The sequence below is a fragment of the Oryctolagus cuniculus genome, chromosome 1 (assembly GCF_964237555.1).
Source record: "Oryctolagus cuniculus chromosome 1, mOryCun1.1, whole genome shotgun sequence".
NCBI classification, from domain to species: Eukaryota; Metazoa; Chordata; class Mammalia; order Lagomorpha; family Leporidae; genus Oryctolagus; species Oryctolagus cuniculus.
Genome location: NC_091432.1, coordinates 164,929,075 through 164,956,737, shown reverse-complemented (window position 1 = coordinate 164,956,737; position 27,663 = coordinate 164,929,075). Strand labels below are relative to the sequence as shown.

Sequence of the window (27,663 nt, the reverse complement as noted above, 5' to 3'; positions counted from 1 at the left end):
ACCTGGAAAAATCTCCTGGCTCCTGGCTTTGGATCAGCCCAGCTCCAGCTGTTGCGGCCATTTGGGGGAGTGAACCAGTTGGATGGAAGACCTCTCTCACTCTGTCTCTCTCTGTAGCTCTGCCTTTCAAATAAATAAATAAAAATCTTTAAAAGAAACTTTAAAAAATGAATGGACATTCTATCTCTGTCACTCATTCAGACACAATAAAAATGAATGAACATGTTAAAAACAGAATATATGACAGATTAAGATTAGGTCTCAAGGACCACAGTGGAAAGGTTTGCAGAATCTAGGATTTGGGAAGCAGAAGAGTTGGGGTCTGAAAAGGAGCCATCAGAATTAAAATCAGGGGGCTGGCGCCATGGGTCACTTGGTTAATCTTCTGCCTGCGGCACCGGCATCCCATATGGGCACCGGGTTCTAGTCCCGGTTGCTCCTCTTCCAGTCCAGCTCTCTGCTATGGCCTGTGAGGGCAGTGGAGGATGGCCCAAGTGCTTGGGCCCTGCACCCGCATGGGAGACCAGGAGGAAGCTCCTGGCTCCTGGTTTCGGATGGGTGCAGTGCCAGCCGTGGCGGCCATTTGGGGAGTGAACCAACAGAAGGAAGACCTGTCTCTCTGTCTCTCTTTCTCACTGTAACTCTATCTGTCAAATAAATAATATAAAAATTAAAATTAAAAAAAATTAAAGTCGTTGATGGGCATTTAGGTTCGTTCCAGGTCTTAGCTATTGTGAATTGAGCTGCAATTAACATTAATGTGCAGACAGCTTTTTTGTTTGCCAATTTAAATTCCTTTGGGTAAATTCCAAGGAGTGGGATGGCTGGGTCGAACGGTAGGGTTATCTTCAGGTTTCTGAGGAATCTCCAGACTGACTTCCATAGTGGCTTGACCAGTTTGCATTCCCACCAACAGTGGGTTAGTGTCCCTTTTTCCCCACATCCTCGCCAGCATCTGTTGTTGGTAGATTTCTGAATGTGAGCCATTCTAACTGGGGTGAGGTGAAACCTCATTGTGGTTTTGATTTGCATTTCCCTGATTGCTAATGACCTTGAACATTTTTTCATGTGCCTGTTGGCCATTTGGATTTCCTCTTTTGAAAAATGTCTATTGAGGTCCTTGGCCCATCTCTTAAGTGGGTTGTTGGTTTTGTTTTTGTGGAACCTACCTAAATGCCCATCAACGGTAGACTGGATAAAGAAATTATGGGATATGTACTCTTTAGAATACTATACCGCAGTAAGAAACAACGAAATCCAGTCATTTGCAACAAAATGGAGGAATCTGGAACACATCATGCTGAGTGAAATAAGCCAATCCCAAAGGGACAAATACCATATGTTCTCCCTGATCGGTGACAAGTGACTGAACACCAAAAAGGAAACCTCCTGAAGTGAAATGGACACTATGGGAAACGGTGACTTGATCAGCATAGCCCTGACTGTTAATGAACAACTTAATACATTATCCCTCTTAGTAGTTTTTTTTGTCTGTTCTACTTAATATGACTGGTTTAATTCTATAATTAATACACAGTTATTCTTAAGTGTTGAAATTTAACTGAAATGTGATCCCTGTTAAACATAAGAGTGGGAATAAGAGAGGGAAGAGATGTATAATTTGGGACATGCTCAAGCTGACTTGCCCCAAATGGTAGAGTTAGAAACATACCAGGGGATTCCAATTCAATCCCATCAAGGTGGCATGTACCAATGCCATCTCACTAGTCCAAGTGATCAATTTCAGTTCACAATTGATCATAATGAAAGGACTAAGAGTCAAAGGGAGCACATAAACAAGTCTAGTACCTGCTAACACTAACGATAGAATAAATAAAGGGGAGAGTGATCCAACATGGGAAGTGAGATACTCAGCAGACTCATAGAATGGCAGATGTCCTAAATAGCACTCTGGCCTCAGAATCAGCCCTAAAGGCATTCGGATCTGGCTGAAAAGCCCATGAGAGTATTTCAGGCATGGAAAGCCAAGACACTCTGGCAAAAGATCTCTGTGAGTGAGATCCCAGTGGAAAGAACAGGTCTTCAAAGAAGGAGGTACCTTTCTCTGAAGGGAGGAGAGAACCTCCACTTTGACTATGACCTTGTCTAAACAAGATAAGAATTGGAGAACTCAGAGGGCTTCCATAGCCTTGGAAACTCATGACTGGAGCATAGGGAGATTACTGATGCCATAGACAGGAGTGTCAATTGGTAAAGTCAACAACAGGAGTCACTGTGCACTTACTCCTCATGTAGGATCTCTATCCTTAATGTGCTGTGCATTGAGATTTAATGCTATAACGAGTACTCAAACAATATATTTCACTTTGTGTTTCTATGTGGGTGCAAACTGTTGAAATCTTTACTTAATGCATACTAAACTGATCCTCTGTAAAAAAAAAAAAAAAGAAAAAAAAGAAATTATCAACTCCCAACTTGACTCTCACTGGGATTAAACATGACAATAGGTCTGATCTGATTTCATCATCATTTAAAAAAAATCATCTATTATTTTTCACTTTATGTTTCTGTGTGGGAGCAAACTGTTGAAATCCTTACTTAATGTATACTAAGCTGATCTTCTGTATATTAAGATAATCGAAAATGAATCTTGATGTGAATGGAAGGGGAGAGGGAGTGGGAAAGGGGAGGGTTGTGGGTGGGAGGGACGGTATGGGGGGGGAAGCCATTGTAATCCATAAATCGTACTTTGGAAATTTATATTCATTAAATAAAAGTTAAAAAAAAATTAAAGTCCAAAATCTGTGATGACCCAGACCTCTTATGGAGATGGTCCTGCCGGTATCAGGGCAAATGGGGGTGGTAAGCCTGTGAGTGTGGAAGGGATCCACCTTATCACACCTATTGACAGAGACAAGGGGTTGCAGCAAGGTGCACCCAGAGCTTATGGTTCCCTCTTGTTCCTGGAGACTGAAAGAGGAAAGTTTTTCACAAGGGCTTTCAAACTCCTCTTGATTCCTTCACAGCTAAGATCCTTGTTTGGGAGCAAAGTTTTAACCCTGTTGAACCAGTTTCATAATCCATAAAGTGGTCCGATGAGGCTTATGTCACGATTCTAGACAGGCTCCAGAAAGCATCTAGAATATGCAGTCTAATCTGATGGGTGCTCACTGTGCTGAGGCTCACAGCACACACTGCAGGTTACAGACATTTGAGTTACAGTTCTGACTCTCTCTTACCATGTGACCTGGAGCTAATTAGGTAACTCCTTTGACCCTCAGTGTCCTGGTATGTAAGACTGGAAAACTCCTATCAGGTGCATAGGACTCTTGTGAGGAATGAGTAGAAAGCTGTAATTGGCTATTAAGTTTTTCTTCTCCTTGTTGGAAGAGACTCCACTGTTTGTAAAATTAGTTGTCTCTTCTTTACCTCTAGTGATTTCCAAAATAAGCCAGCAGGCCCCTGTGTTCTGGACTCCCATGCCTCATGGGAGGCTGGAGTCTATTGGGGTAAGGTGAGACCTGCTGAATTGGAAGCCAGCCCCTGTTCATTCATTTTTCTTGTGTTTGAGAATGAAAGAGAGAATGATCTTTGTACTGGTTCACAGCTCAAACATCTGCAACAACTTGGGTTGGGCCAGGCTGAAACCAGGAACCTGGAACTCCATCTGGGTCTCCCACGTGGGTGGCAGTTACCCAAGTCCTTGAGCCATCATCCACTGCCTCCCAGGGGTGCACTAGTGGGAAGCTGGATCCAAAGCAGAGGTGGGGCTCGATCCGAGGCTGCACCCTGATGGACCATATAGCCATCACAAGCTCTGGCTTAGTCTGTTGCCTTGCAACAATTTGCAATACTCTTAACCATTCTCTGAGCTTTCAATGTCCTTACTTCCTAAAGGTATTAGTGTTTTGCAATAGGGGCACTATTGGTCGAGACAGGCCTTCACTTTTTGAGACTTTTGTGTGCCTTGTAGGACATTTAGCATCTTTGGGGTACCTGTGGTGTTCCTAGTGAAAGGATCATGAACCTGATACCTTGGTCCCTTGAGAACCCTGTTCCTCTGTGGTTCTCTCAAGTGATGGCTGTTTTCTGTCCAGTGATCTTTACCTACTGAACCTGGAGTCAAGTAGTTGTCCTCCTAGCTCCTTAATGCTGCTTCCAGGCCATTCTGCCTCCCTCCTCCCCGACTTCTCCAAACCATTTTCAATTCCAAGTCGTCAGTCCCTCTTCTTGTCTTAGCCATCTACCACTCTCCAGATCCTCCTTCTGACTCATCAGACTAGGCCCTGGCTCACTGTCACCCTCACAGTGCTGTTCCCTTAGAATTCCTGGGGACAATACTACCTTCTCTGCACCTCCTCACCTCTGCTGGTTTTGTCCCCTCTCCTCCTTCAGGCATGCACTCCCTCGGTCTGACTCTAAATTGCTCCATTAAGGGAACTGCAGCTGTTGCCTCCAGTGAGTTTCAAGAGTCTTGCATTTTGGTCATCATTTTCTAGTTCATTCTATCTAGTGCCTGAATCTCAACAATTTTTCAACCACAGTCAATCTCTTTTTCCTTTAATCTCTTTGCTATTCCTTATCCCCTCGGTGGTCTCTCATTGTCCCTGGACACACTAGGCAATGGAGGCACTACTGGATAGGACAGATCTACATTTTTTAGAACTTTTTCTTTTTTTTTTATTTGACAGGATTAGACAGAGAGAGAGAGAGAGAGAGAGAGTAAGGTCTTCCTTCTGTTGGTTCACTCCCCAAATGGCCACCACGGCCAAAACTACACTAATCTGAAGCCAGGATCCAGGAGCTTCCTCCTGGTCTCCCATGTGGGTGCAGGGCCCAAGCACTTGGGCCATCCTCCACTGCCTTCCTGGGCCACATCAGAGAGCTGCACTGCAAGAGGAGCAACCGGGACTAGAACCCAGTGCCCATATGGGATGCCAGCGCTGCAGGCAGAGGATTAACCAAGTAGCCACGGTGCCGGCCCTGGAACTGTTTCAAGCATTGCTATGCTCTTGCACCAGGACACTTGTTGTTTCTCCAAATTCCTTCAGGGTTGACTTCTCACCTCCTGGGAGGGCTTGCTCCAATGTCATCCATTGCATGAGGCCCACCCCAATCATTTTATTTTAAATTGTCTCCCTCCTCCCTCACTACTGTTACTCCTTGTCCTCCACATCTGGTTTATTTTTATCCATTGTATTTATCACCTAACATTTGTATGTTTCTCTCTTATTTGTTTCCCTAGAATGGAGGCATTATGTAGGCAGGGAATTTCATTCACTATAACCCAGCAGGTAGAACCCTGCTTGACATATATTTGGTGATTGGTAAATATTTGTTGAATATTTATTGAATGAAAAAAGATGCACTAGGACTGCGTTTTGAACCCAAGTTGATAAGTCTAAAAAATCCTCTTCACTTTATTACTGTATGTTATTTCAAGATGAGTGCAGTTATAAACCAGATCTGTGGGAGCCACTGTGTTAGATGTGAGTGAGAGCGCAAGGAAGGGACTCCACAAAACACCCCAAATATAGGTGGTTGGCAGTATAGTCACTTAAAAGCAAGCTTTTAATTTTTTTTTATATTTTTGTGTTTCTTTGAAAGGTTGAGTTATAAAAACAGATAGAGAAGGAGAGAGGGAGAGAGAGAGAGAGAGAGAGAGAGAGAGAGAAAGAGTCTCGCATACACTGGTTCACTCCCCAATGGCTGCAATAGCCCAGCCTGGGCCAGGCTGGAGCTGGGAGCCAGGAGCCTCTTCCAGGTCTCTGACATAGGTGCAGAGTCCCAATCACTTGGGCCATTTTCCATTGCTTTCTCAGGCACACTAGCAGGGAGCAGGATTGGAAATGGAGCAGCCCAGAGCCTATATGGGATGCTGGTGCTTCAGGTGGCAGCTTTACTTTCTATGCCACATCACTGGTCTCTAAAAAACAGTTTTTTAAAGTGCAAATTCGGGGCCCACACTGTGGGGCAGTGGGTTAAAGCCCCAGCTTGCAGCTCCGGCATCCCATATGGGCGCAGGTTTGAGACCTGGCTGCTCCTCTTCCGATCCAGCTCTCTGCTATGGCCTGGGAAAGCAGTAGAAGATGGCTCAAGTCCTTGGGCCCCTGCACCCACGTGGGAAGACCTGGAAGAAGCTCCTGGCTCCTAATTTCGGATCAACTCAACTCTGGCCATTGCGGTCATTTGGGGAGTGAACCAATGGAATTGAAGACCTCTCTCTCTCTTGATCTATCTCTCTGTGTAACTCTGTCTTTCAAATAAATAAAATAAATCTTTAAAAAAAATCAATAAAGTGCAACTTCACTGGACCTGCTGACACGGTAAGGGCACAGAACCAGTCTCAGTGCTACGTCGTCTTGCTCTTCCTGGACCCTTCCCTTCCATGGAGCTCTTCCCCTCTTCTGTATACCTATTTTCTCCTTCTCTGCCTCTCATTCTCTTACCTCTCACCCCTCTGACCCCTTTTTCCTCTCCTCAGATTTCTCAAAGAACAGAGCAAATTATTTTTTGGGAAGAATTTTAATTTCCAAGGTGTGGGAAAAAGGAAATGGTCCCCTATCCCGTGACTCCCCTGAGCCCCTTGTGCTGTAATGAAATGAATGGCCTGGAGGAAGCCGTGGTGAGGGCGGGTGGCTTGGTGGCTCTGTGTTCAGCTTCTCTCTCCCTGCCCACTTGAACCCGGCTGTTCTACAGGGATGAGCAGTGCAGGGCATACTTGTCAGCCGCCCCTTCCCCATGCTGCTTATAAAACCGAAATATATGACAGTTGAGCCTAGAGGTTTTGAAGAAAATGAAAGAGGGAAGGAGAAACCCCTCCAGGAAGTGAATCCTAAAGCTCATAGAAAAACATAACCCTTTTTCTGAGCACCAGGTTGTAATTTCCATGATGAGTTGGCCTGGGGGAGCACAGTTTCTCTCCGCTCTTAATAAATGAACCCACAGTAGCGGCGCATGGTAGAACTAGAAGGGCACGTCTGAGGTTGAGACCCTTGCCCTGCAGGTGGGGAGCCTCCGCTCCTAGGGAAGTGTGTTGCACAGAACTTGGCAGGCTTCGCTGGGGACTGGACTTTGGCTTCAGGAAGAGTTGGGTTAAGCCTTGCTGCGTTATTGTCCATTTTTGAAACCCCTAGCATATTAGTTACCAAGTTTGTGCCTTAGTCTCCTCTTCTGTTAAAGGGAGATAATAACAGTCCGTGCTTCGCTGTCTTGTCTTAAGGGGAGGTACATCATGCCGCTACTGATGACTGGCATGCATTTGGGCTCTTACGCTGTGCCAGACACGGTGTTCAGTGTATACGGTTTGCCCAGAGAAATGCTTGACATTGGGCATTCCAAACATCTCAAATCTCACTGCTTTCCAGGACTATACAGGAAATTGGGAAAGCACAGGGGAGGGACAGTCAAGGCACATGAAAGGTTCGGCTTGCCTGGAACCTTGGTACGGAAAAGAGTACTCACCAGTATGGATTAAGTTGTAGTTGCAGAAAGAAATGACTCCAACATCTCAAAAGCTTTATTCAGCAAAGTGTATTCCACATTCAATCTCTTTCTCTCTCTCTTTCCATATTTATTTATTTGAAGGAGTTACAGAAAGATAGAGACAGAGTGAGTCAGTCTTCTGTCCACTTGTTCACTTCCCAAATGGCTGCAACAGCTGGAGCTGAGCTGATCCGAAGCCAGGCGTAGGAGCTTTCCCCTGGTCTTTAATGTGGGTGCAGGACCTGGGCCATCTTCCACTGCTTTTCCAGGTCACAGCGCGGAGCTAGAATGGAAGTGGAGCAGCCAGGTCTCGAACCAGTACCCATTTGGGTTGCTGGCACTGCAGCCTGGGGCTTTAACCCACTGCACCATAGCGCCAGCCCGCACACTCAGACTTTCTGTCCAACACAGGATGTACTCAGCACTGTCACCCAGCACTCTTGGCTCATGGATGCTCCATCTGGACATCCTTATTACAAGAACATAGGAAAGAGGACTGGAGTAGAGAAGCAGCAACTCAGTGCTTCTACTCAGAAGTAACATCTGTTTCTTGTGCTCACATTTGCTGGACCAAGGAATCCATTTGGCAATGGCACCTCAAATTCGTGGAGGAAGAGGACTCTATCATACATACATTCCAGGAAAGCTAAAATGTTTGTGAGTGCCTTTATGACTGCAGACCACCACCGAGGGACACACTCTAGATAGCATATGTCATTGATGTGATGTTTAGAGAAAAGAATAGTGAGAGCAACCATGCACTGGATACCTATGATAGATAATGCCAGGTATTGGACATTCAGGGAAGAGAGACTTCACATGATTTGTGGTGGGCAGGCATCTGGCCTAATGGCCTGGCTACCAGTTAAGATACTTTCGCTTCCATATCACAGTACCTGGGCTTGATTCCTGCCTCTGCTCCTGGCTCCAGCTTCCTGCTAATGCAGACAGCGGAAGGCAGCCATAATGGTTGTAGTACCCGGATCTCTGCAGCCCGCTTGGGACATCTGGATTGAGTTCCCACCTCCCAGCTTCAGCCCCAGCCAGGAACCATTGTGAGCATTTGGGAAGTGAACTAGCAAATAGGTGTTCTTTTTCTCTCTCCACCACTTAAAAAAAAAAAAAAAAAAAAAAAAAAAAAAAAAAAAAAACTGTGGAAAATAAAATCAAAAGTTTATTTTGTAGCAAATTTATTTATTTATTTATTTGACAGGTAGAGTTATAGACAGAGAGAGACAGAGAGAAAGGTCTTCCTTCCGTTGGTTCACTCCCCAAATGGCCGCCACAGCCAGCGCTGCGCCGCGCCGATCTGAAGCCAGGAGCCAGGTGTTTCTTCCTGGTCTCCCGTGCAGGTGCAGGGGCCCAAGCACTTGGGCCATCCTCCACTGCCCTCCCAGGCCACAGCAGAGAGCTGGATTGGAGGAGCAGCAACCTGGACTAGAACCCGGTGCCCATATGGGATGCCAGAGCCTCAGGTGGAGGATTAACCAAGTGAGCCATGGCGCCGGCCCCTGTAGCAAATTTTTTAAAAAATCATGCAAATGAGGGTGTCTTCAAAAATTTCATAGGAAATGTATATTATGTAAAAACTATGCATGGTTTTCAGAGTATATTGTACCAAAATAACTTAGATTTGAATTCCATGAACTTTTGGAAGTTCTCTTGTTACCAGAGAAGCAAAGGGTCCTTGTCTTCACGCAAGAAAGAATTCAGACATGAAACAGAGTAGTGGAAAGCAACATTGCAAGGTTTATTAGGGTAGGGACATCCGTAAGAATGGATGGGCACCTCTCCACACAGGACCTGAGAGAGAGAGTGCGCAGTTTACATATAGGCTGGGGCTTTTAAGGGGATGGGTCTTGCCTTCCCTTCCCCTCTCCTTCTCACCCCGAACAAAAGTTTCCTCCTGAAGTTATCAGACAGGGGAAGCCTGGCTGGCATCGCCCTGCCTTAGAGGAAGGATGGTTATCAGGTAGAAGGGGCAGGACCCCCTGGAAGGTCATTAGGATCTGGGCAGGACTTTTGAAGTGCAGATACTGGGCTGTACCTGGAAGGTTATTGGGATGACTTTGAGATGCGGTTGCTGGTCCTAGATGTCAATTCCTTAGGCCTTTGTCACACACACATAAGCTCATTTTGGACTTCCTACCTAACTCTCATATCAATTAATTCTCCAATAAGGAGTTCTTAATAATCACCCTGTTATAATACAGAAACTGTGGCTCATGGAAGTTCATTCACCAAAGCCACCAGACACCAAGGATAGCAGAACCATAGTGTGTGACCAGTTTTGTGCATGTATAGGAAATCACTCAAAAACAGCAGGGCCCTGGAAGATGGAGGAGACTGATTTCTAGTCCCTCTTCCTGGGTTTTAACGTCTGAGTCCTTACCCGGATGGCAAACAGGTCCTGCGTGTCTGCTCTGGCAGGTTTGTGCCGCTTGCTGGCGGACAGCGGTGAGAAGCCATTGCAACGGGAAAGAGCGATGGGATGGACTAGCAGTGTCTGTTCGAGACAAAGGAAGGGCAGGGCTGGCAGCACGGGAAACAGGTACATCTGGGCATTTGTCCCGACCTCTCTGAGTTGCAGTAATATCACCTGCAAAGCAAGATTAATAAACCTGACTGAAGGTAGGAGTCCAGCCAAGATGATTTCTTGATGTCCTCAGCGGGCACCAAAACTTCTGCTCCTGGTTGCATATATTCCGACTGATTTGATGCACGTTCTGCCAGCATAGATTCATGGAAATTCATCTGTATGTGTGGGATGAGGTCATGGAAGAGAACTCAACAGATTGAATCATTGGAAGCTGCTCCCTGGCAGGGCATTGCTGGAAGCCTTTGACAGGAAGGGTAAATCATTTATTAGCATTAGGGTGACAGTCTTCACCGCCCTGCCCGTCATCAGTGTGCTGGATGCGCTTGTTGGCTTCTAAATCCAAGGGCGGTGTTTCTCAGTCTGGAGTGGCACAATTGTCAGATAAACATCGCTTATCTTTTTGGTTGTGTTTCTGGAGAATACAATGGATCATTCTTAAAATACAAAGGGTGTATTCATCAAAGCTGCAGCAGGAAACGGATGGCACACTCAGGGGGTTTAATTGAAGAGGTGGCAAAAAAGATTCTGTTTACCTAGGTGCAGTCAGGATGAAGGGAACTGACAAGGGGGGGTGCAATACTGTAGGAGAAGCAGCAGTGGGAGGCCATTAGCACTCTTAGGCCTGGAGGGACAAGCGGAGGGAAAAGTGTTTTCTGGAAAAAGATGGCTGGCCCAGGGAGCCATGACTATGCTGGACAGGGAAGGGACAGGAAATACACACCCAGAGTTTCTCTCCTCTCACAGGCTGAGCTCAAGGTTTGGCGCCTGGGTGATGCAGGCATGGGAGCAGCAAGACTGATCCCCTGGGCTACGCTGCCCAGCAGGAAAGGGTCAATAATGGCTGAGAAAGACATGTGGAGAAATCCAGCCCAGAGTAGACACAGAAAGCAGACTGCAAAGATCAGGTGAGTCTTGGAGTTGTCCCATCCGAGGAGAGTGCGGATGGAACACTGGGGTGCAGGGACCACATTCGTCTAGATGGGAGGGGGCCAGGGCATCAGCCTGGGAGAGGGAGTTTGAAGCTCCACAAATCTTAAACCTGTTTTTCTGGACCCAGAATCTTTGGAAACCTGGCAGGTTTTTGCTTCCTGTTTTTTGTCAGTGATGACCTGTCTTCCCTAATTTTAAGGGATGGTTTCTTGTGAACCTGTCTGCTTACTTCCTTGAAGCTGAGTTAAAACAAAGGAAGTACTTTTGACTCTTCCTGGATTAGAAATTTAACAAGGTGATGTGTATGGCCTTGGGCTGGCACAGCTGAGAGAGCCCAACAGCCCCTCAGGGTGAAGACTGGGACCCACTGAAATGAGAAGGTGACGCTTTTCCAGTGTTCTTGCTTGCATTCTTGAAGATTTTGTTTTCCTCTTTACCAAAGGAGGCCATTCCAGCCCAGTGATCATACTGACAACCTGTGTTTCTAGTGCTGTGTATCTTAGCCTGAAAACCCATCCTAACTTCTGGGAGAGAACAGGGGAACTGTAATGCTTTATTTTTTTTTAAGATTTATTTATTTATTCTTTTATTTATTTGAAAGGCAGAGTTATAGAAGGGAGACAGAGGCACAGACAGATCTTTCATCTGCTGCTCAAATGGCTGCAGGGCAGGGCCAAGCCAAAGCCAGGAGCCCACAGCTGCTTCTGGATCTTCCACATGGGTGCTGGGGCCCACGCAGTTGGGCCATCTTCTGCTGCTCTCCCAGGTGCATTAGCAGGGAGCTGGATTAGAAGTAGGGCCACCTGGTCTTGAACTGGCACCCACAGGGGAAGCTTGCATCACAGGCATTGGCCCAAAACCTATGCCACAATGCCGGCCCCATTTTCTTTCCTTGATTCAACTTCCCACAAAAGGCCAAACACCATTCCTGACCCCAAAACAGATGCCACCATGAGGCCATGGCCTCTACCTGCATTCTCCAGAACACTCACATCTAGTCTACTTCAAATGCAATGAATTAAAATGAAGTAAAACAAAACAAAACAAAAAAATGAGTTCCAGGGCCACACTGTGCATTTCAAGTGCTCAAGGGCCACATGTGGCTGGTGGCTGCTGGACCAGACAGTGCGTAATGTTTCCATCTATAGATTGGTTTAGATCGCCATGCAGCGTTCTGGATCGGCTGGGGAGCTGGCTATAGGACTTTGTTTTGTTTTGTTTTTAAGATTTATTTAATTTACTTGAAAGGTGGAGTTAGAGGGAGAGGCAGAAGCAGAGAGAATCATCTGTCCCTAAGTGGCCGGGATGGCTGGAGCTGGGCCAGTCCGAAACCAGGAGCTGGGAACTTCTTCAGGGTCTCCCAAGTGGGTGCAGGGGCCTCCTCCCACAAGGACTTGGGCCATCTTCCACTGCTTTCCCAGGCCTTTAGGATCAAAAGTGGAGCAGCCAGTACTGAAACCAGCGCCCATTTGGGCTTAACCCTTGTTATGCCACAGCGCCCGCCCCTGGCTATAGAATTTAACAGCTGTCTTCATCCACGGACTCCTTTCTTGGTGACAGATGACTTTACCTGGGCTTATAGTTTTCTTGTGCCACTAGCAAAATAGTGATGATTGTCATGATGATGCTAATGCCCCCCATTTATTTAGTATTTGACTTGTGCCAAATAGTGTGCCAGTAGTTTAAATATATACACTATACCATTTAATTACCCCTGCAATCCAAAGCACACCGTTATCTCCATGTTATCAGTGCAGAAACTGAAGCTCACAACTGAAGCAATAATCACACGCCCCTTAGGTTATACCGTGAGAAAATGCCAAGACTCGGCTGTTTTTGATGAATAGGGTACTTTCACATGGTTCGACTTCGCAGGAATCGGAAGAGCCAGGTCATCGCGGCTCAACCTGTGAAGGTGGCCATCTTGAAACTTCCCGCACAGGGCCGTTGAAGGAGTCAATGAAATAATGTCAGTTCTGTGCTGGTGCACCGGGAGGCTCAGGAAATGCTCTGTGTTAACTCCCTTCTGTCAGTTTCACTCGCTGGGGAGGCAGTGTGCAGCTGGCGGAGCGGATGTGGCTCCGGAGGAGGGAGCCCACCGCCTTGTACTAGATCCCTTCCCAGGGACCTGGAAAAGTCCATCTCTGTCATCAAGACCTTGGCCACCCTTCCCCCTGCTGGGTCCCACTCCTTTCTCTCAGGGAGTCCGTTCTGCTGGGCAGGTCTGGGTCATCCTCCCTGTGCCTCCGGCAGAGGGAGGGGTGAGAGACAGCGGCCTTGTCTATTCCCCAGCAGATGTGCTCCGTCAACAAACCCCGCCCTGGGAGCCCTCAGAAGAGCAGGAAGCTGGAGGCGCCGGGAAGGGGTAGCTGCTGTGTTGAGCGGGTCAGGTGGTTACTTAAGCTGTGCTCTGGACCTCCTGCAAGTTGGGACTGTTTATGCGACTCTGGCAGGGAGACTGCTTGGAAATGCCGAACTTTTCTTCATGGTGAGAGGGAAAAGAAATCTTCCCTGCACCTGCCGTTCCTGCAGGGTTTTAGGACATGAGGGGTCATTGCCATTCTTCCAAGCAAACTTTGCTTCCAAAAGCAATAGGAGAGAATTGCCAGATTTAGCAGAGAAACATGTAGGACACCCAACTAAATTCGAATTTCAGATATACAGTAACCTTCTAGTGGAAGTATATAGCATATAGTATCTGGGCAATGTTTGCAAACATGATTTGTTGTTTGTCTGAAATACACATTTGCCTGGTGCTGTGGCTGGAATGGGGCTCCTCCAAGGTACAGGTGTTGTCATTGTGACAGAATTAAGAGGAGGGGTCTTTAAGAGATGATGTGGTCTGGGGAGCACCTCTCCCACAAGGAGGGGGAAGGCCTTTATAACAGAGGCTTCCCAGGGCTTCAGTGAGCTTGCCCTTCCGCCAGGTGCCTGTGAGGAGGCAGCCCAGGGGCACCACCTTGGAAGCAGAGAGCCATGCTCCCCGGGCAGCTGGACCTGCAGGCACCTTGAGTATTGACTGCCAGCCTCCAGAAATGTAAGAAATATATTTCGGTTCTTTATACATTACCCAGTCTGTAGTTTCCACTTACAACAGCACAAAACACACTAGGACACCTTGGTGTGTGGTACTTTATCTAGCCACCTAGGCACTCGGTCATGCTTCAGAAACCAAGTCATTTATGCTGATAGGAAGAACGCTTGGGAGTAAGGGGGAGGGAGTAAAATCCAAGTGCTGGTTTTCTCAGCTGCTGCCTAGTTCATGATCTCTGCTCCTCGTGGGAGGGGTGGAGCCAGGTGATTTAGGCCCGAGGCTGCTGGGACCACCAGCCACCTGCAACTCTTAAGAAATGCAAATTCTTGGGCTGTATCCCAGACCTGTAGTCGCAGCTAACTGGAACAGAGGCCCACACAAGCCCTCCAGTTGACGCTGAGACAGGTTGAGGACCCCAAGTCTGCACTCCAGCCAGAGCGTCGGGGATCACACAGACCTGGGCTTGGAGCTGGGCCCACCATTCACTGGCTGCGAAACTGCGGTTGAGTTAATTCAACTGCTAAGCCTCTAAGCTCTCTAAATTCAAAAGGAATGTGTTACACTCCTTAGCGTCCCTGGAGTTATATGGTGTACACACAACCCACAGTGCCTGTCCCTGGAGGACACATTCAATGAGTCAACGTCTACTCCTGCTTTCACGACAGAAGGGAAGGCTCAGCTCTGTCCATTCACCAGCAGGGCAAATTCCTCAGCCAGGCAAACCCCAGTTACAGGAGCGCTGTGTGCATGCTCCATTCAAACACACTTTGCATTTTCAAACCCTTGGTTTTCAACAGCCCCACGGAGGGAGAAAGGAATGTTGGGGAAGTGGCTGCAGAGAGAAAGGAATGGCTTACTGTGGCCACTGGTTTTCCAGTGCACAGTCGGCGCCACTTGATTCGGATCTCTTTGTTCAAGGCTTGGCCCAGAGCAATGGTGCAAAGGAGAGAGGTTTGGTTTGGTTTTGTTTTCCTTCTGTTTTGTGGAAAGAAGAAGAAAAGGCGGCCGAGAGATGAGGACAGGGTTGAGGCTCCTTTCAAGGCAAATAGCACACAGATCTGCAGGTCAAATGTGACGAGTCCTGTGTTCGCTGTTGGCACTGGTGACATTTTGGGTGACATGGTTGGTGTGTGTGTGTGTGTGTGTCCTGGGCACTGTAGCACGCCTAGCAGCATTCTAGGCCCCTACCTAGCAGATGCTGGACACTGCGTATCCTCCCTCACAGCGATGGCATTGAGAAACAAACCCCTGGAACATCTCTGGTGTTTGCCCTCTGGGGAGTGAAACCACCTTTGAGAAGTACTGGTCTAGAGGATCTACCAGACAACACACATGATTTTAATAGCTAGTCCTTTATTGAGCACTTAGAAATATTCTCTGCAATCCCATTCATATTACATGCTAGGTGTTAACCTGCATTGTACAGTTGAAGAAAATGAGGCTGAGGGGGTTAAAGGGACACACCCCAAACTGTCCACATGGTAGATCTGGGATTCTGATGGAGGCTGGTATAACGCCAAAGCATATGTAATTCCTGCTACTACACTCCCTGTCTTTGGAAGATCAAGACTGTTCTTTGTCATTAGGTAAGGAAATTATTCTCAAGTAAACTCAAGCCCCAAAATACTGAGTGAGCTGGATGACGTGAGAAGCTTTAAGAGCAATCTAAGGTGTCGCTTCTCTTAAGCAGCATCCAGCATGGCCGGTGCTGTGGCTCACTTGGCTAATCCTCCTCCTGCGGCACCGGCACCCAGGGTTCCAGTCCCAGTTGAGGCACCGGGTTCTGTCCCGGTTGCTTCTCTTCCAGTCCAGCTCTCTGCTGTGGCCCGGGAGTGCAGTGGAGGATGGCCCAAGTACTTGGGCCCTGCACCCGCATGGGAGACCAGGAGGAAGCACCGGGCTCCTGGCTTTGGATCGGCCCAGCACCGGCTGTAGCGGCCATTTGGGGGGTGAACCAATGGAAGAAAGACTTTTCTCTCTGTCTCTCTCTCTCACTGTCTAACTCTGCCTGTCCAAGAAAAAAAAAAAAAAAAACCAAGCAGCAGCATCCAACATCAATGTCATTGCGAAGGTCAGACTCGCATGTTGCACAGTTACAGAACAAGATGAGGTGTTCCGTGTTGGGTGCCAAATGAGCATTTCTAGAGGTAGAAGTTTGTGAACTGAATGCCCTTTGTGTACATCTGCCTCCCATGTCCTTTGGTGGCCATTTGTGATGCTTTTAAGAACAACAAGGGAGTGATGGGGGTCAGTGTTGTGGCACAGCAGGTTAAGCCACTGCTTGGGATGCCAGTATCCCCTATTGGAGTGCTGGTTTGACTCCTTGGTGCTCCAGTTCCAATACAGCTTCCTGTCAATTGGCCTGGGAAAGCAGGTGGTGATGTTCCAAGTACTTGGGCCTGTGCCACCTACCCATGTGGGAGACACCAATGGAGTTTCTGGCTCCTGCCTTCCTTCTGGACCAACCCCAGACATTGTGGCTATTTGGGGAGTGAACCAGCAGATGGAAGATTTGTCTGTCTGACTCCCCCTGCCCACACCCTGACCCATCCCCTCTGATACTGTGCCTTTCAAATAAATTAATTTTGTGGGGGGATGAGTTACGAAGACTTGAAGTTCATGGGACCTACCAGGCACCTGTCCCACAAAATATTAATTAGCTTGTCTTGGGGTGGGCTGTGTGTTGCTTCCAGCCAAACACTCGGCCAACTTCTTTCTGGCTCTCTGCATGAAGTTCACCTTTCCCCTCTCCCGACGAATGGCAGTGTACTCGTAAGCCTTGAGCTTGCTGTAGTAGTCGGAGAACTTGTTGTAGAGGATGGAGATGGGCATCCCGTTGAGAATGATCCCAAAAGCAATGCAAAGGAAGGCAAAAAGCCTGCCCAGGTGGGTCTCAGGGTACATGTCTCCATAGCCCACAGTGGAGATGCTCACCTGTGCAGGGGGAAAGCAGGGGGAATTGTTAGCTCTGTGAAGAAGCAGCAAAGGAAACAGGTGGGGGGGGGGGAGGTCTTCTCTGAGTCCTCGCAGGTGATCCTGAGAAGGATAGCAGCGCCTCACACAACCAGCTTTAGGAGCTACCTAGAAGTCTGTAAGAGAGTTTGTTTTAAATCCTGACGCTAACGCCCAAATGTTCATAGGAGAACCACTACCTCCTTTAAAGGGTTGATGGAAAGAACATACATGCACAGTGAATGCTGCTCTTTGCTTCCCCCACTCAGCTGGGGCCAGTGTTAGTACAGGGGGTGCCTGGGGGGCCTGCATCATGGATGTTCTGAAAAGAGTTCGGGCGTAGCACCAGTCAGACCAGAGTTCAAGTCTCCACTCCGACCCTTCCCCACTGAATAACCTTGGACAAAACATTCAGACTCATTAAACCTTGGTTTATTTGTCTCAGACAGGAGACAGCTAACTCTGAGGATTACGAAGATTAAATAAGGGAATGAACACTGACACAATACCAGGAACACAAAAGGCATTAAACTCCCTCATTGTCCTTCTCTCATCTGTAGAGTGGAGACAATTATAATACTTAGAAAATGTTCTGTAGTTCAAATGAGATATTTTATATGAAGGTGTCTTAATTGCTGGTGTCAGGGGAGACACATACTCATTATTTTGCAAAGGCACTTTTGTAAGACATCATCGACCAAAAATATATTCTCACTGCTTGCATTTTTTCCCATCATTCTTGTCACACTGCCTTGAATCCCACTAATTAGAGATTTATTTAGGTTAACAAGCTCCTGTTTCAAAATGCAGATGCCCATGGGACTAGTTACCAGTTACTGTTGCCAGAGAAAATCCTGGGAGAATCTCTTGGGGACTGTTTTTTATGCTTTGTGCACTGCCTTTGGTCCCCAGACTATTGACTAAATTACTAAAAGCCCCTTAAGCAGGACTGTTGCTTATGGTTGTACAATGTTTGCAGTGCACAACTCTGGGGGGCGCTCTGTACTTCATAGATGTGTCTGGTTGTCACCACAGTCTTTCAGCAGATGGCAGTAAAGCATGCAAGGTAGTCCCACTGACTGATACTGAGGGGGCCTTTACCTTCGAAACGTGAATATTTTTGTTTTGATGCTTTTACGATTAGCTTGAACTTACAACAGTTGGTCAATTAGAAGGACATGGAGAAGTGAACCTCTGAGGCCAATCTGGTGGAGCCGATGAGAACCACTGCTCTACCCAGCCCTTACAAAAGGGAAGGACGCCCGACATCTTTGGGGAGGTCGCAGGCCAGGGCTGCTGCTCTGTTTCTGGTGAGAGATGAGCATTTTCTGCTTATTGGTACTCAATGCCACAGCGGATGAGTACAAGTAAGCATCAAAGAGGTAGGATGGTGTGGCTGTGCCTAAGAAAACACTCTTCCCAGCTGTGCGAGTTGAGCAAGTCAGCTAAAGTTTCTCTGCTTCAGTGTCAACTTCTGGCATGGGACAGTAACCATACCTGCTTCCCAGGGTTTGTGTAGGAGTTGAAGGACTGCCTGACAGCAGGAGTGTGAGCAGTAGTGTCAGTATGTGTATTGTATCAGGGCAGACAGGGACCCCACGACTTAGAGCTGGCCCCGGCTCAGGGGAGGCAGACAACACAACGCTATTTACTGAGCACATTCTACACCAGAAACTTCACCTATGCTTTGCTGACTAGGTGCCTGCTGAACGCGGTGTGAGGGGCGTAGATGGGGCGCCTACGGGCTCGAGGAGAAAATCTCCTTTTCCTACTTTGGAACCAAAGGGTTCCAAACACGAGGCAATGATCCAGTGAGCTTGATGGTTTATCTCAACATCTGCTTGTGTGTGCACACACACTCGTCACTGGCCACAGCAAAAGCCAAGTGTGCGAGCTGCACGATAGCGTCAGCAGTCACTAGCCCTGTCACTCACACCTCTGTTTAAACATCTAGTTCAATCAGTTTTCCCTGGAGGAGGCGGAAAGGGCTTCTGGAATATGAGTTAAGTGGCAGCAGGGTAGTTACAGAATATGAAATACCCATGAATCCGACCAATACGGAGGCCATGTGAGGATTGGGGATTGGAAATGGAAGTGGGGGATGCCGTGGGGCGTGATGCTGGTGTGCAGAGGTAGAAGGGGAGGATACAGCTGAAGGAAATTAAGAGAAAGTGTTTCAAAGTGCTCGTTTTAAAATTGTGATTGATCCCCATGCTGGCTTTGCTTGACCCCTAACCTTTTTATTTTTTATTTTTTTTATTTTTTTGGCTGAACTTTGAGTGAAAAGTCAAAAGCAAAGAGAATTGGCTTAAAGATTTGATGCATACCTTGCGGCGCCGGCACACCGGGTTCTAGTCCCGGTCGGGGTGCCGGATTCTGTCCCGGTTGCCCCTCTTCCAGGCCAGCTCTCTGCTGTGGCCAGGGAGTGCAGTGGAGGATGGCCCAAGTGCTTGGGCCCTACACCCCATGGGAGACCAGGATAAGTACCTGGCTCCTGCCATCGGATCAGCGTGGTGCGCTGGCCATTGGAGGGTGAACCAACGGCAAAAGGAAGACCTCTCTTTCTGTCTCTCTCTGTCTCACTGTCCACTCTGCCTGTCAAAAAAAAAAAAAAAAAAGATTTGATGCATATAATATGGTCTGAATATTTGTGTCTGTATTGGATCTCTGTTTTTAGAGAAAAGGACTCTTCTGCTAGGTGGCTGTGTAACTGGTCCCCAAGAATTCGTTCGAAGATGCACACTTGATATGCATTGTCTGCTTTGTGGATAAATGTATTCAACAAGTGCTCTGTTTCTTGCTCCTTGGCTCTGGGAAGGACTTGGAATTACTGGGCCTGAGGGAACCTTTTCTCCACATTTTGCAGGCCAAGCCATTTCTCCCTAGATGGACATTAAAAACTGGAGGCCTCAGCCTGACCCAACTGACCTCAAAGTGAGTTCTCATTTTAGAAGGAGTTGGGTTTGGAAATATGACCAAAATGTCTGAAATCTATCTTAATATCCTGAAAAAAAAAAAACTGGCTGACTCAGCTGCTCTAAAAACTAGAAACCTACATATTTTCCTTTGCCTTGGTTCCCAAAAGGCAGAATGTGCCCTTCTCCCAGCAGCTCATTCACTGATCAGCAGATCCTGGCCTGCCAAACAGGAGGACAGGCATCAAGTGTTCCTTTAAAACTTTGAGCTGAGTCTACTTGGATTTCTCATGCCATAAGGAATGTCTGTTTCCCTCACAATGAACTAGGCATAGATTGCCTCCTGCTAGTCCACATATCTAGGTATTAGGATCCCAAGGAATAAAACTTATTTTTCAAAATACTTGTGGTTTTCCCAAAGAAAATGCTTTTGGGTAGGAAAGACTGAGTTATTCCCCATCTCAGGGCTGTTGTCCTTCACGGGAATCAACCTCCAAGGCCATACTTCATGGTGCTACCATGGCAACAAATATTCTTGGAATTCCTCTTTTGAGTTATGATCTGAAGAAGATTCAGTGACAGGACTGTGATGTAAATGACCATGTCCACTTTCGTGGTTAAGTCTGGGTGTCAATCCTAACCTTGAATGTCTTGTAATTATTTCAAATATTGGATCCAGCCTCAAAAAGGGAAAGATTGAGCACAATGACAAAGGAGCCAGTGGCCATGTCGCAGGCTCTGAACGTAATTCCTCAGTGGAATTCAAAGAATGTTTTGATTAGTGGAAGCACTGTTGGAATGAAGTCATGGGTAAATCACCTTGAAGAGAAAAACAACCCTTATGTGTTTATTAGGGTTGTGACACTTATGTAAATAAGACAATGTGTGTGGAGGAGGGAAGTGTACATAAGCTAAAGCAAAACCACCAATTCCAGTTGGAGATCTATTTATGTTGACACAGAAAGGTACACGTGGTGGTGCCCTCCACATCCTTGGCTTACTTAGTACTTCTCCCTGCCATCTACAGTTCTATTGTACTCCACTCGGGTACATTGAGGTGGAGGAACATACAAGGATATAAAAGGAGATCTCTCCAAAAAAGTCCCAGCAGTGCCTAACAGCTTTTGTCCTGTTGCCAGCTCCTGTGGTATTCCTGAAGGAGCCATGAGAACTCTAACATCTTCTGTGCCCTGTGTTCACTGGTTGTCTCTCTTTCCCAGGTGCTGGTCTGTAATTCTGTGACTAAGCATCTACAAACCACATTTCTAAGATTGCCTTACCAGCTGTCTTCTGGTGATGCTCTGTCAATGAGAGACACTTTTGGGAGACTGCAAGGTGGGATCAAGACAACCTTGTCTCTCTTCCTGGTTATGGTTTCTCCCTGTCACGATCCCTCCATTAACAGCAGATAGTTAAAACTCAGACCTTTGTCAGCACTCCTGCTTGCAACCTCACTACACTATCTTAGGAGTCCCTACAACATCAACCTACTGGCTGCTCCACCTGTGTCCTGGCAGGTTCCAGAACCACTACTGTCTTCTCTTTGATCTCCCAATTCTGCAGCCAATGGCTAAGCCTTGCAGTTGCCTATCTCTGGATTATCTCAGTTTCTGTTTTTTGTTCTTACAACCTCCTAAAGCTACATACCTATTTCCCTATGTCATAAACTTTCTTTCTGAAACACCCACCTTGTGTTGTTTTCCTGACTGTAATCTCATTCACCTTCCAAATGTGTCTCACACCAGTCAATCACTGAATACAATGTAGCGCTCTTGTAAATGATATACTTCAGAGAGATGGATGGGAGCAAGGTCAGCGGGGCACAACTACCTGATGCTTCAGCGGGAGATACATTTTCTTTTTGAAGAGTTTTTGTTAGTTGTGGAAGGAATGGGCTCATGCCTAGTTCCTTGTTTGATTTTCATAGTTTTAACTAGCTCTGGAAAGCTCAGAAAGAAACAATGTGTTGAAATTCCAACAGCTCTTTTCTAGTTCAAACATACCTACACTGGAGGCCAATGATGACAGCTTTATCATAGAGCTGATTGTTCTTGTTGAGCTGTGCTGTGCATCTCCCACTGCCAAGCAATGTGAGAGCCTTAGAGTAGCTGCAACTGCTCCAGGAATGGACCAGTTTTTCTGGTTACTCAGAAGCTGTCCCAGATGAGAGCAGTTGACCCTTGTGTATGTTTCACAGTTTATCCCTTTTCCCAGAAGGCATGCAGTCACTTTTGTTTTATTTTCCCCGAAAAGTGAGTCTGGAAGCAAAGCTTATTGCTTCCATGTGCTCAACACTAGCAACCAGTCCGATACGGTTGCCTGTGTTTATGGCAGACTTACTGCAGGCTAGCATGTTACACATGTCCCTTATTACATCAGGGCTCACAAATAACTTTCATCAGACAGACACGTAAGATGAGTCTATGTTAGATCCTAATGAATGAGTGTTGGCAGACGTAAGCATCCATGAGGGATTTGCTTTGCAGCTGTAGACTTTAGAATAATGAAAATTACTCTACTCCTCCCAAAACTCTGAGTGGAATTACAGAGAAAGATTGCAGGATACTTGGCTTAGAGACAGGCAAAATTACTGAAAGCAAGTCAGATTTGGAGTTGTCTGAATGTATAAGAATGCACAAGACAATGGATTAGACAATCTGTCTCTAATGTGGGGTGAGTAGTTGACAAGTGAATATACCTCTGGGACAGCAGAAGAGAAGGTCAATCATGCTTTCCTTTGAATCATCTTTAAGTTTTCAAACTGTAGGTGTATTTTATGAGCATGATGCATTTGAATAGGAATCCATTATTGCAGTAGCATGATTGTATTGTTGGACTGAGTTATCCTCCTGTACCCAAGTTCTTTGCTCTATAACTTTGCAGTGGTTTTCTACTGTGGCTGAGGTAATCTGTCCTGCTCCTTGACTCTGAGTTTGGCCATGTGACTCACTTGGGTTGACGGGTAGAGCAAAGGACAGGACAGAAATTGATGACAGTACTTGGAAGATTTGGGCTCACTTTATCTCTTGCTCTCCGCTACAGCCAGCACACATTCCTGTTGGGGGATGGCAGAGATGGAGTCCAATGTCACCTTTCATCCCAGCTGTCAGTAAGCTGACCATCAGACAGTGGGTGAATGAGACCAGTCGAAATAAAAGGAACTGTCTAGATGAAACCAGACTAAATTGCTGCCTTTAAAATTCATGAACTAAATAAATGCTTGATGACTTAAGCCACTGAGCTGTGAGGTGGTTTGTGATGCACCAGTGATGTGGCAATAAATAACACAAATTACCTTAATACACATTTATCATGAGTATGTGCTTGAATTTTTGAAACTATGAGATGTATTATCAATAAGATATTTTTAGACCTCTAGGTTAGAGTTACTTTTAGGAGTCCATTTCTGGTGTCTGTTTAGTTGTAGTTGTAGGAATTTAGATAAGTTTCTTCTTATAGTTAAAATTTAATCTGAATGTCTTCTTTAAGACAGTTTTTCTAACTATTGACTGTCCCATCAAAGATAGATTCCACTGCTCAAATCACTCTCTACCCTATTACGTTGTGCAAACACACCAGTATCTGAGAGTATTTATTATTTGTCTCTCTCCACTTAGAATGTAATCTCCAAAAGAGACAGAACTTGACTTTTTAATTTATCACACTGTAGCCCTAATACTTAGAACACTACTCAGCACATTATAGATGCTCAGGAACTTTTTACTGAGTGAATAAGATGGATTTTTGTGAATTATGTAGGAACTGTTTCTGAAATACTGCATCTTTTCACTTGACATCTACATAAAAGAACCAAGATATCCTGTCTGCATTTTGATGATATTCTTTTCTCTTTGTTCATTGAGAATATGGACCTTATGTAGTGTAATTGAAGAGATAGAGTATAAGTGGATTAATTATATATGAACACTGGGGAACAGAGCAATCCTAAAATCCTAAAGGAGAATTGCTCCTATTGTGTTTATAGGCTAGTTTAGACACAAATACATGTTGTCAGTCTTTATCTAATTCATAATGATTTTACCGATATAAATGATCATCAGAAAATGGATGAAGGTGATTGGAAAGGGGTGAGGTTGGTAAATGGAAATGTTGAAATATGAAATTTGACCTGTGAAAATAATGCCTGATAAAGATAATGGCCCCAGAAGATAATTCACATTGTTGAAAGCAATAATTGGTAAAATTTATTCTGGATGCAAACTGGTAGACTGAAATTTGTTATAAAATTTGTAAAACACTGATCTTGAGAACAGTTATTTCAGTTAACATACAAAGGGAATAATTTGAAATTCTGAGACTTTATTCTACATTCAATAGACCGAGAGTTAAATGGGGTCAATGGTCATTCACTTTTGGAAATTATTTTACAGCAAAAATCTAGTGGTAGTAACATAATTCTTGCCAAAATATTTTTAACCTTTTGTGTATTAATATAAAGTATTATTGATTAAAACTAGTATAAAAGAGTCCACTAGGTCCCATGCCCATGTAACCTAGTCTTTTGGAAATTTAGATGAATGGAAATTCAACCCCAAAACCTGGTTTTATATCATCACTGTGTGGATTTGCTCTTTTGCTTGCCTGCTTTAGTTACCTCCAATATAAATGTCATTTGCTAGGGACAAATTATCTTCCGTGAGCCCCATCTGTACACATGGTTTATCTGCTATGGGGATGACCTTTCGTCGCCTGGAATACGATCAGAGGAATAGGGTTTGGCTAGCTCATTGGGAAGAGTCTAACAACACAGCATCATGCAAGGAAGTTCACAAATCCTGGTGTGCCTATGAGCTCTCCACTTTCAAGGGAATGCGGATTCCCTGAACTGTAGAGGCCTGTAGGTCCAACCTCTCTTTGCAGAGATGTGGCAACTGAGAACAGGGAATGATGCAGTCAGCTCTTCAAGGTCACAGTTAATTCCTGCAGATCTGGAGCTACAGTCAGGTGCTCCTAATCTTTCCTCATGCTTCACTGTGCCGTTAGTAGTAGGTGGGGTTGGTTCAGCTCAGAAGATCACACCGGAGTGTACGTTCTGACATACTACTTCTAACATGGAAAACTGGTTCTATTTGCTCACTATCTATAAAGGCATTTGCAATATACTTTAGAAAACTACAGAAACAATACATCCAGTTCTTTGCTATGTATATATATATATATATATATATATATTTATGCCATCTGATCTGAAAAGATTTGACCAGCAATCATTTTGTAGGATTTATCTAGCACAGGAGAAATGAAGGTAGTTGAGTAGATGTCATAAATTACCATAAAAGGCAAGTGCTAAAGAAGACAATGGAAAAAGTAACTAACTAAACAAACCAGGCATGCAGAAAACAAATAAAACCAAACCTAAGGCTAAGAGAAAAGTGCTGGCCTTGGAGAGGGCATGCATTTGGACCAGCTTAGATTTCAGTCATGGCTCTGCGGTCTCTAGCTCTGTCTGTATTCCAACTCTGTACCTCAGTTTCTCTAGCTGTAAAGTGGGGCAATAAGAGTTGGTCCGAAAGAAGTTGGTTTAGTTTTAGATGCTTCTTTCCATGTTCAGATTTACCCACAGCAGAGTCAGTGGATTTCAGTTAGTTGGCAGTGTTCAGCCAGTTCTTACCTCCTTCTTTTTATAAATCTCTAGTTTCTTTTAAAAAAATGAAGCCACTTCCTACATGACCTACATGACCTTCTATTTAAAAAAAAATGGTGATGACCCCCTCACAGGGTTGAGATGCTTAAGTGAGTCAGCTTTCTAAGCCATTTAGGAATTAGCTATTCAATAGATGGTAAAAAACAATAATGATGGGAATGCATCTGGCGTCCATGAACAATGAATATTTCTTAACACTTGCCTGCCATTATTTTTTAGACTAAATCCAGACTAGGATGTTGAAAGGACCCATACAAATTTGGTTGTTCGCCTCTTAGGGAGTTTGTTTCCCCAACCCTTTAACATTCAACTTTGTTTTCTGGGTTGGAGGCAGCGACAGGATGGAGAGGGTGATGGTACGGTCCCTCTCTCCATGCCATCACTGCGGGGAGAACGCTGAGATGATAAAGGCCAGTCATCAGGGAGAAGCAGGAAACGTTTCTGCTGGGCTGGGGTAGAGAAGGAAAGAGTTCAAGGCTGGAGGAACTCACCGCCGCCCACCACCAGGCGTGCAGGATGCTGGTGAAGTTGGTGCCGGGCACGTCGTGCTCCACCGAGTAGACGGCGGCGGAGAAGGCGAAGATGCCCATGGTGATGAAGAGCATCAGGCAGCCCACCTGCTGGTAGCACTGGCGCAGGGTGAAGCCGAAGGCGCGCAGGCCGGTGGAGTGGCGGGCCAGCTTGAGGATGCGGAAGATACGCATGAGACGCATGATGCGCAGCACCTGGCCCACCTTGCCCACGCGGCCCACCGTCTCGAGGTCGTGCTCCCGCGGCGAGCCCTTGCCGTGGCCCTGGTCCTCCCCCGTGAAGCACTCAAGCAGCAGCTGCAGGTAGAGCGGCAGGATGGCCACCAGATCCACCAGGTTGAGGGCGCTGCGCGCGAAGCGCCGCAGGTCGGGCGTGGACACGAGGCGCAGCAGGTACTCGAGCGTGAAGAAGGCCACGCACAGCATCTCCACGTGCTCCAGGATGGGCCGCGGGTCGCCGCCGCCCGTGCCCTGCTCTGGCTGGTGCTGCATCTCCTCCACCGTGTTGAGCGCCAGCGCCACGACCGAGATGAGCACGAAGAGGTTGGAGGCCACGCCCATGACCTTGGCGGCCACGGACGAGAAGGGCTTCTCCATGAGGTTCCAGAGGCGCTGCCGCTGCGGCCCGTAGAAGCGCATGTCCCGGAAGAGCTCCTCGGCCTCCTCGGCCTGCGCCTGGGCGCGCAGCTCGCGCTGGATCTTGAGCTGCTCGCTGAGCTCGTCGCGCCGCTCCTCGAAGCAGATGCGGCAGCAGCGCGGCGTGTACTTGAGCCGCACGCCCCAGTAGCCCAGCTCCTCCAGGAAGCTGCGCGGGCACAGCTCGTCACGCACCAGCAGCACCCCGGACACGTAGAAGTTGTAGATGAGCTGGAAGACGGCCGGGTCGCGGTCGAAGAAGTATTCATCGCTCTGGGCCTCGTAGTCGTCGCACAAGCCCAGCTGGCGGCTGCGGCTGGTGGAGGTGGCCAGGCGGCCCAGGCGTGTCTTGGGGTAGTTGGCCAGCTCGCAGTAGTCCAGCTGGTAGCTGTGGCCGCCCACGTTCACGTTCAGCGTGGACATCTGGGCGGGAGTGTCGCTGTGCTCCTCGGGCTGGACGGTGGCGGCTTCCTCCGCCTGCTGGGTCTCCTCGGTCAGGTCCTCCTTCCAGTCCTCCTCCTCCGCGCCGTCCTCATCCTCCTCGATGTAATAGTTGTAGTTGCCCTCGATCCACGGTGGGATGCTGGCCTGCGAGCCAGAACGGGCGCCCACGGAGCAGATGCTCCTGCGGTGCTGGCCGCCGTCGCTGGCGTTGGCGTCCTCACTCTCCCAGGTGTTCCAGGGCTTGTAGCTCCAAGACCGCCGCCTCTCGGTGCTCTGCCTCAGCATGGTGTGTGGAGGGGGGGGCTTGCTTTGTCCTCCGGGGGGGTCACGGCCAAGGGGAGCACCGATCACACCCTGTACCGTCACACAGACACCAGCACACCTAGGGGCCCGGGCATTGTCCTGGGAGCCACCCCTCCTGGGGCCCCGGGCCTGCGGGTCTGGACACAGCCGCCAGGTCGCTGTGGGCTGCTCTAATCTTGCTGATAAGGGAAGAAGCAAGGGTTAAGAGG

The 27,663-nt window shown here is 47.0% G+C and overlaps 1 protein-coding gene across 1 annotated transcript; it reads right to left on the bottom strand.

The window, feature by feature from the left end:
• Positions 1-15,342: 15,342 nt before the first annotated feature.
• On the bottom strand, positions 15,343-27,663 carry KCNV2 (potassium voltage-gated channel modifier subfamily V member 2). The gene is made up of 2 exons (XM_008255943.4): positions 26,033-27,663; positions 15,343-16,943 (listed from the first exon to the last, which is right to left on the bottom strand). The coding sequence occupies exons 1-2, from the start codon at positions 27,434-27,436 to the stop codon at positions 16,662-16,664; spliced, it is 1,686 nt and encodes a 561-aa protein (XP_008254165.3). The 5' UTR covers positions 27,437-27,663; the 3' UTR covers positions 15,343-16,661.

Bases quoted from the DNA above. Each gene is read 5' to 3' on its own strand.
- KCNV2 (XM_008255943.4), bottom strand. From the start codon at position 27,436: ATGCTGAGGCAGAGCACCGAGAGGCGGCGGTCTTGGAGCTACAAGCCC. The intron at 16,944-26,032 runs GTGAGTTCCTCC...CCCCCTGCACAG, and splicing joins ACGCCTGGTGGTGGGCGGCG to GTGAGCATCTCCACTGTGGG.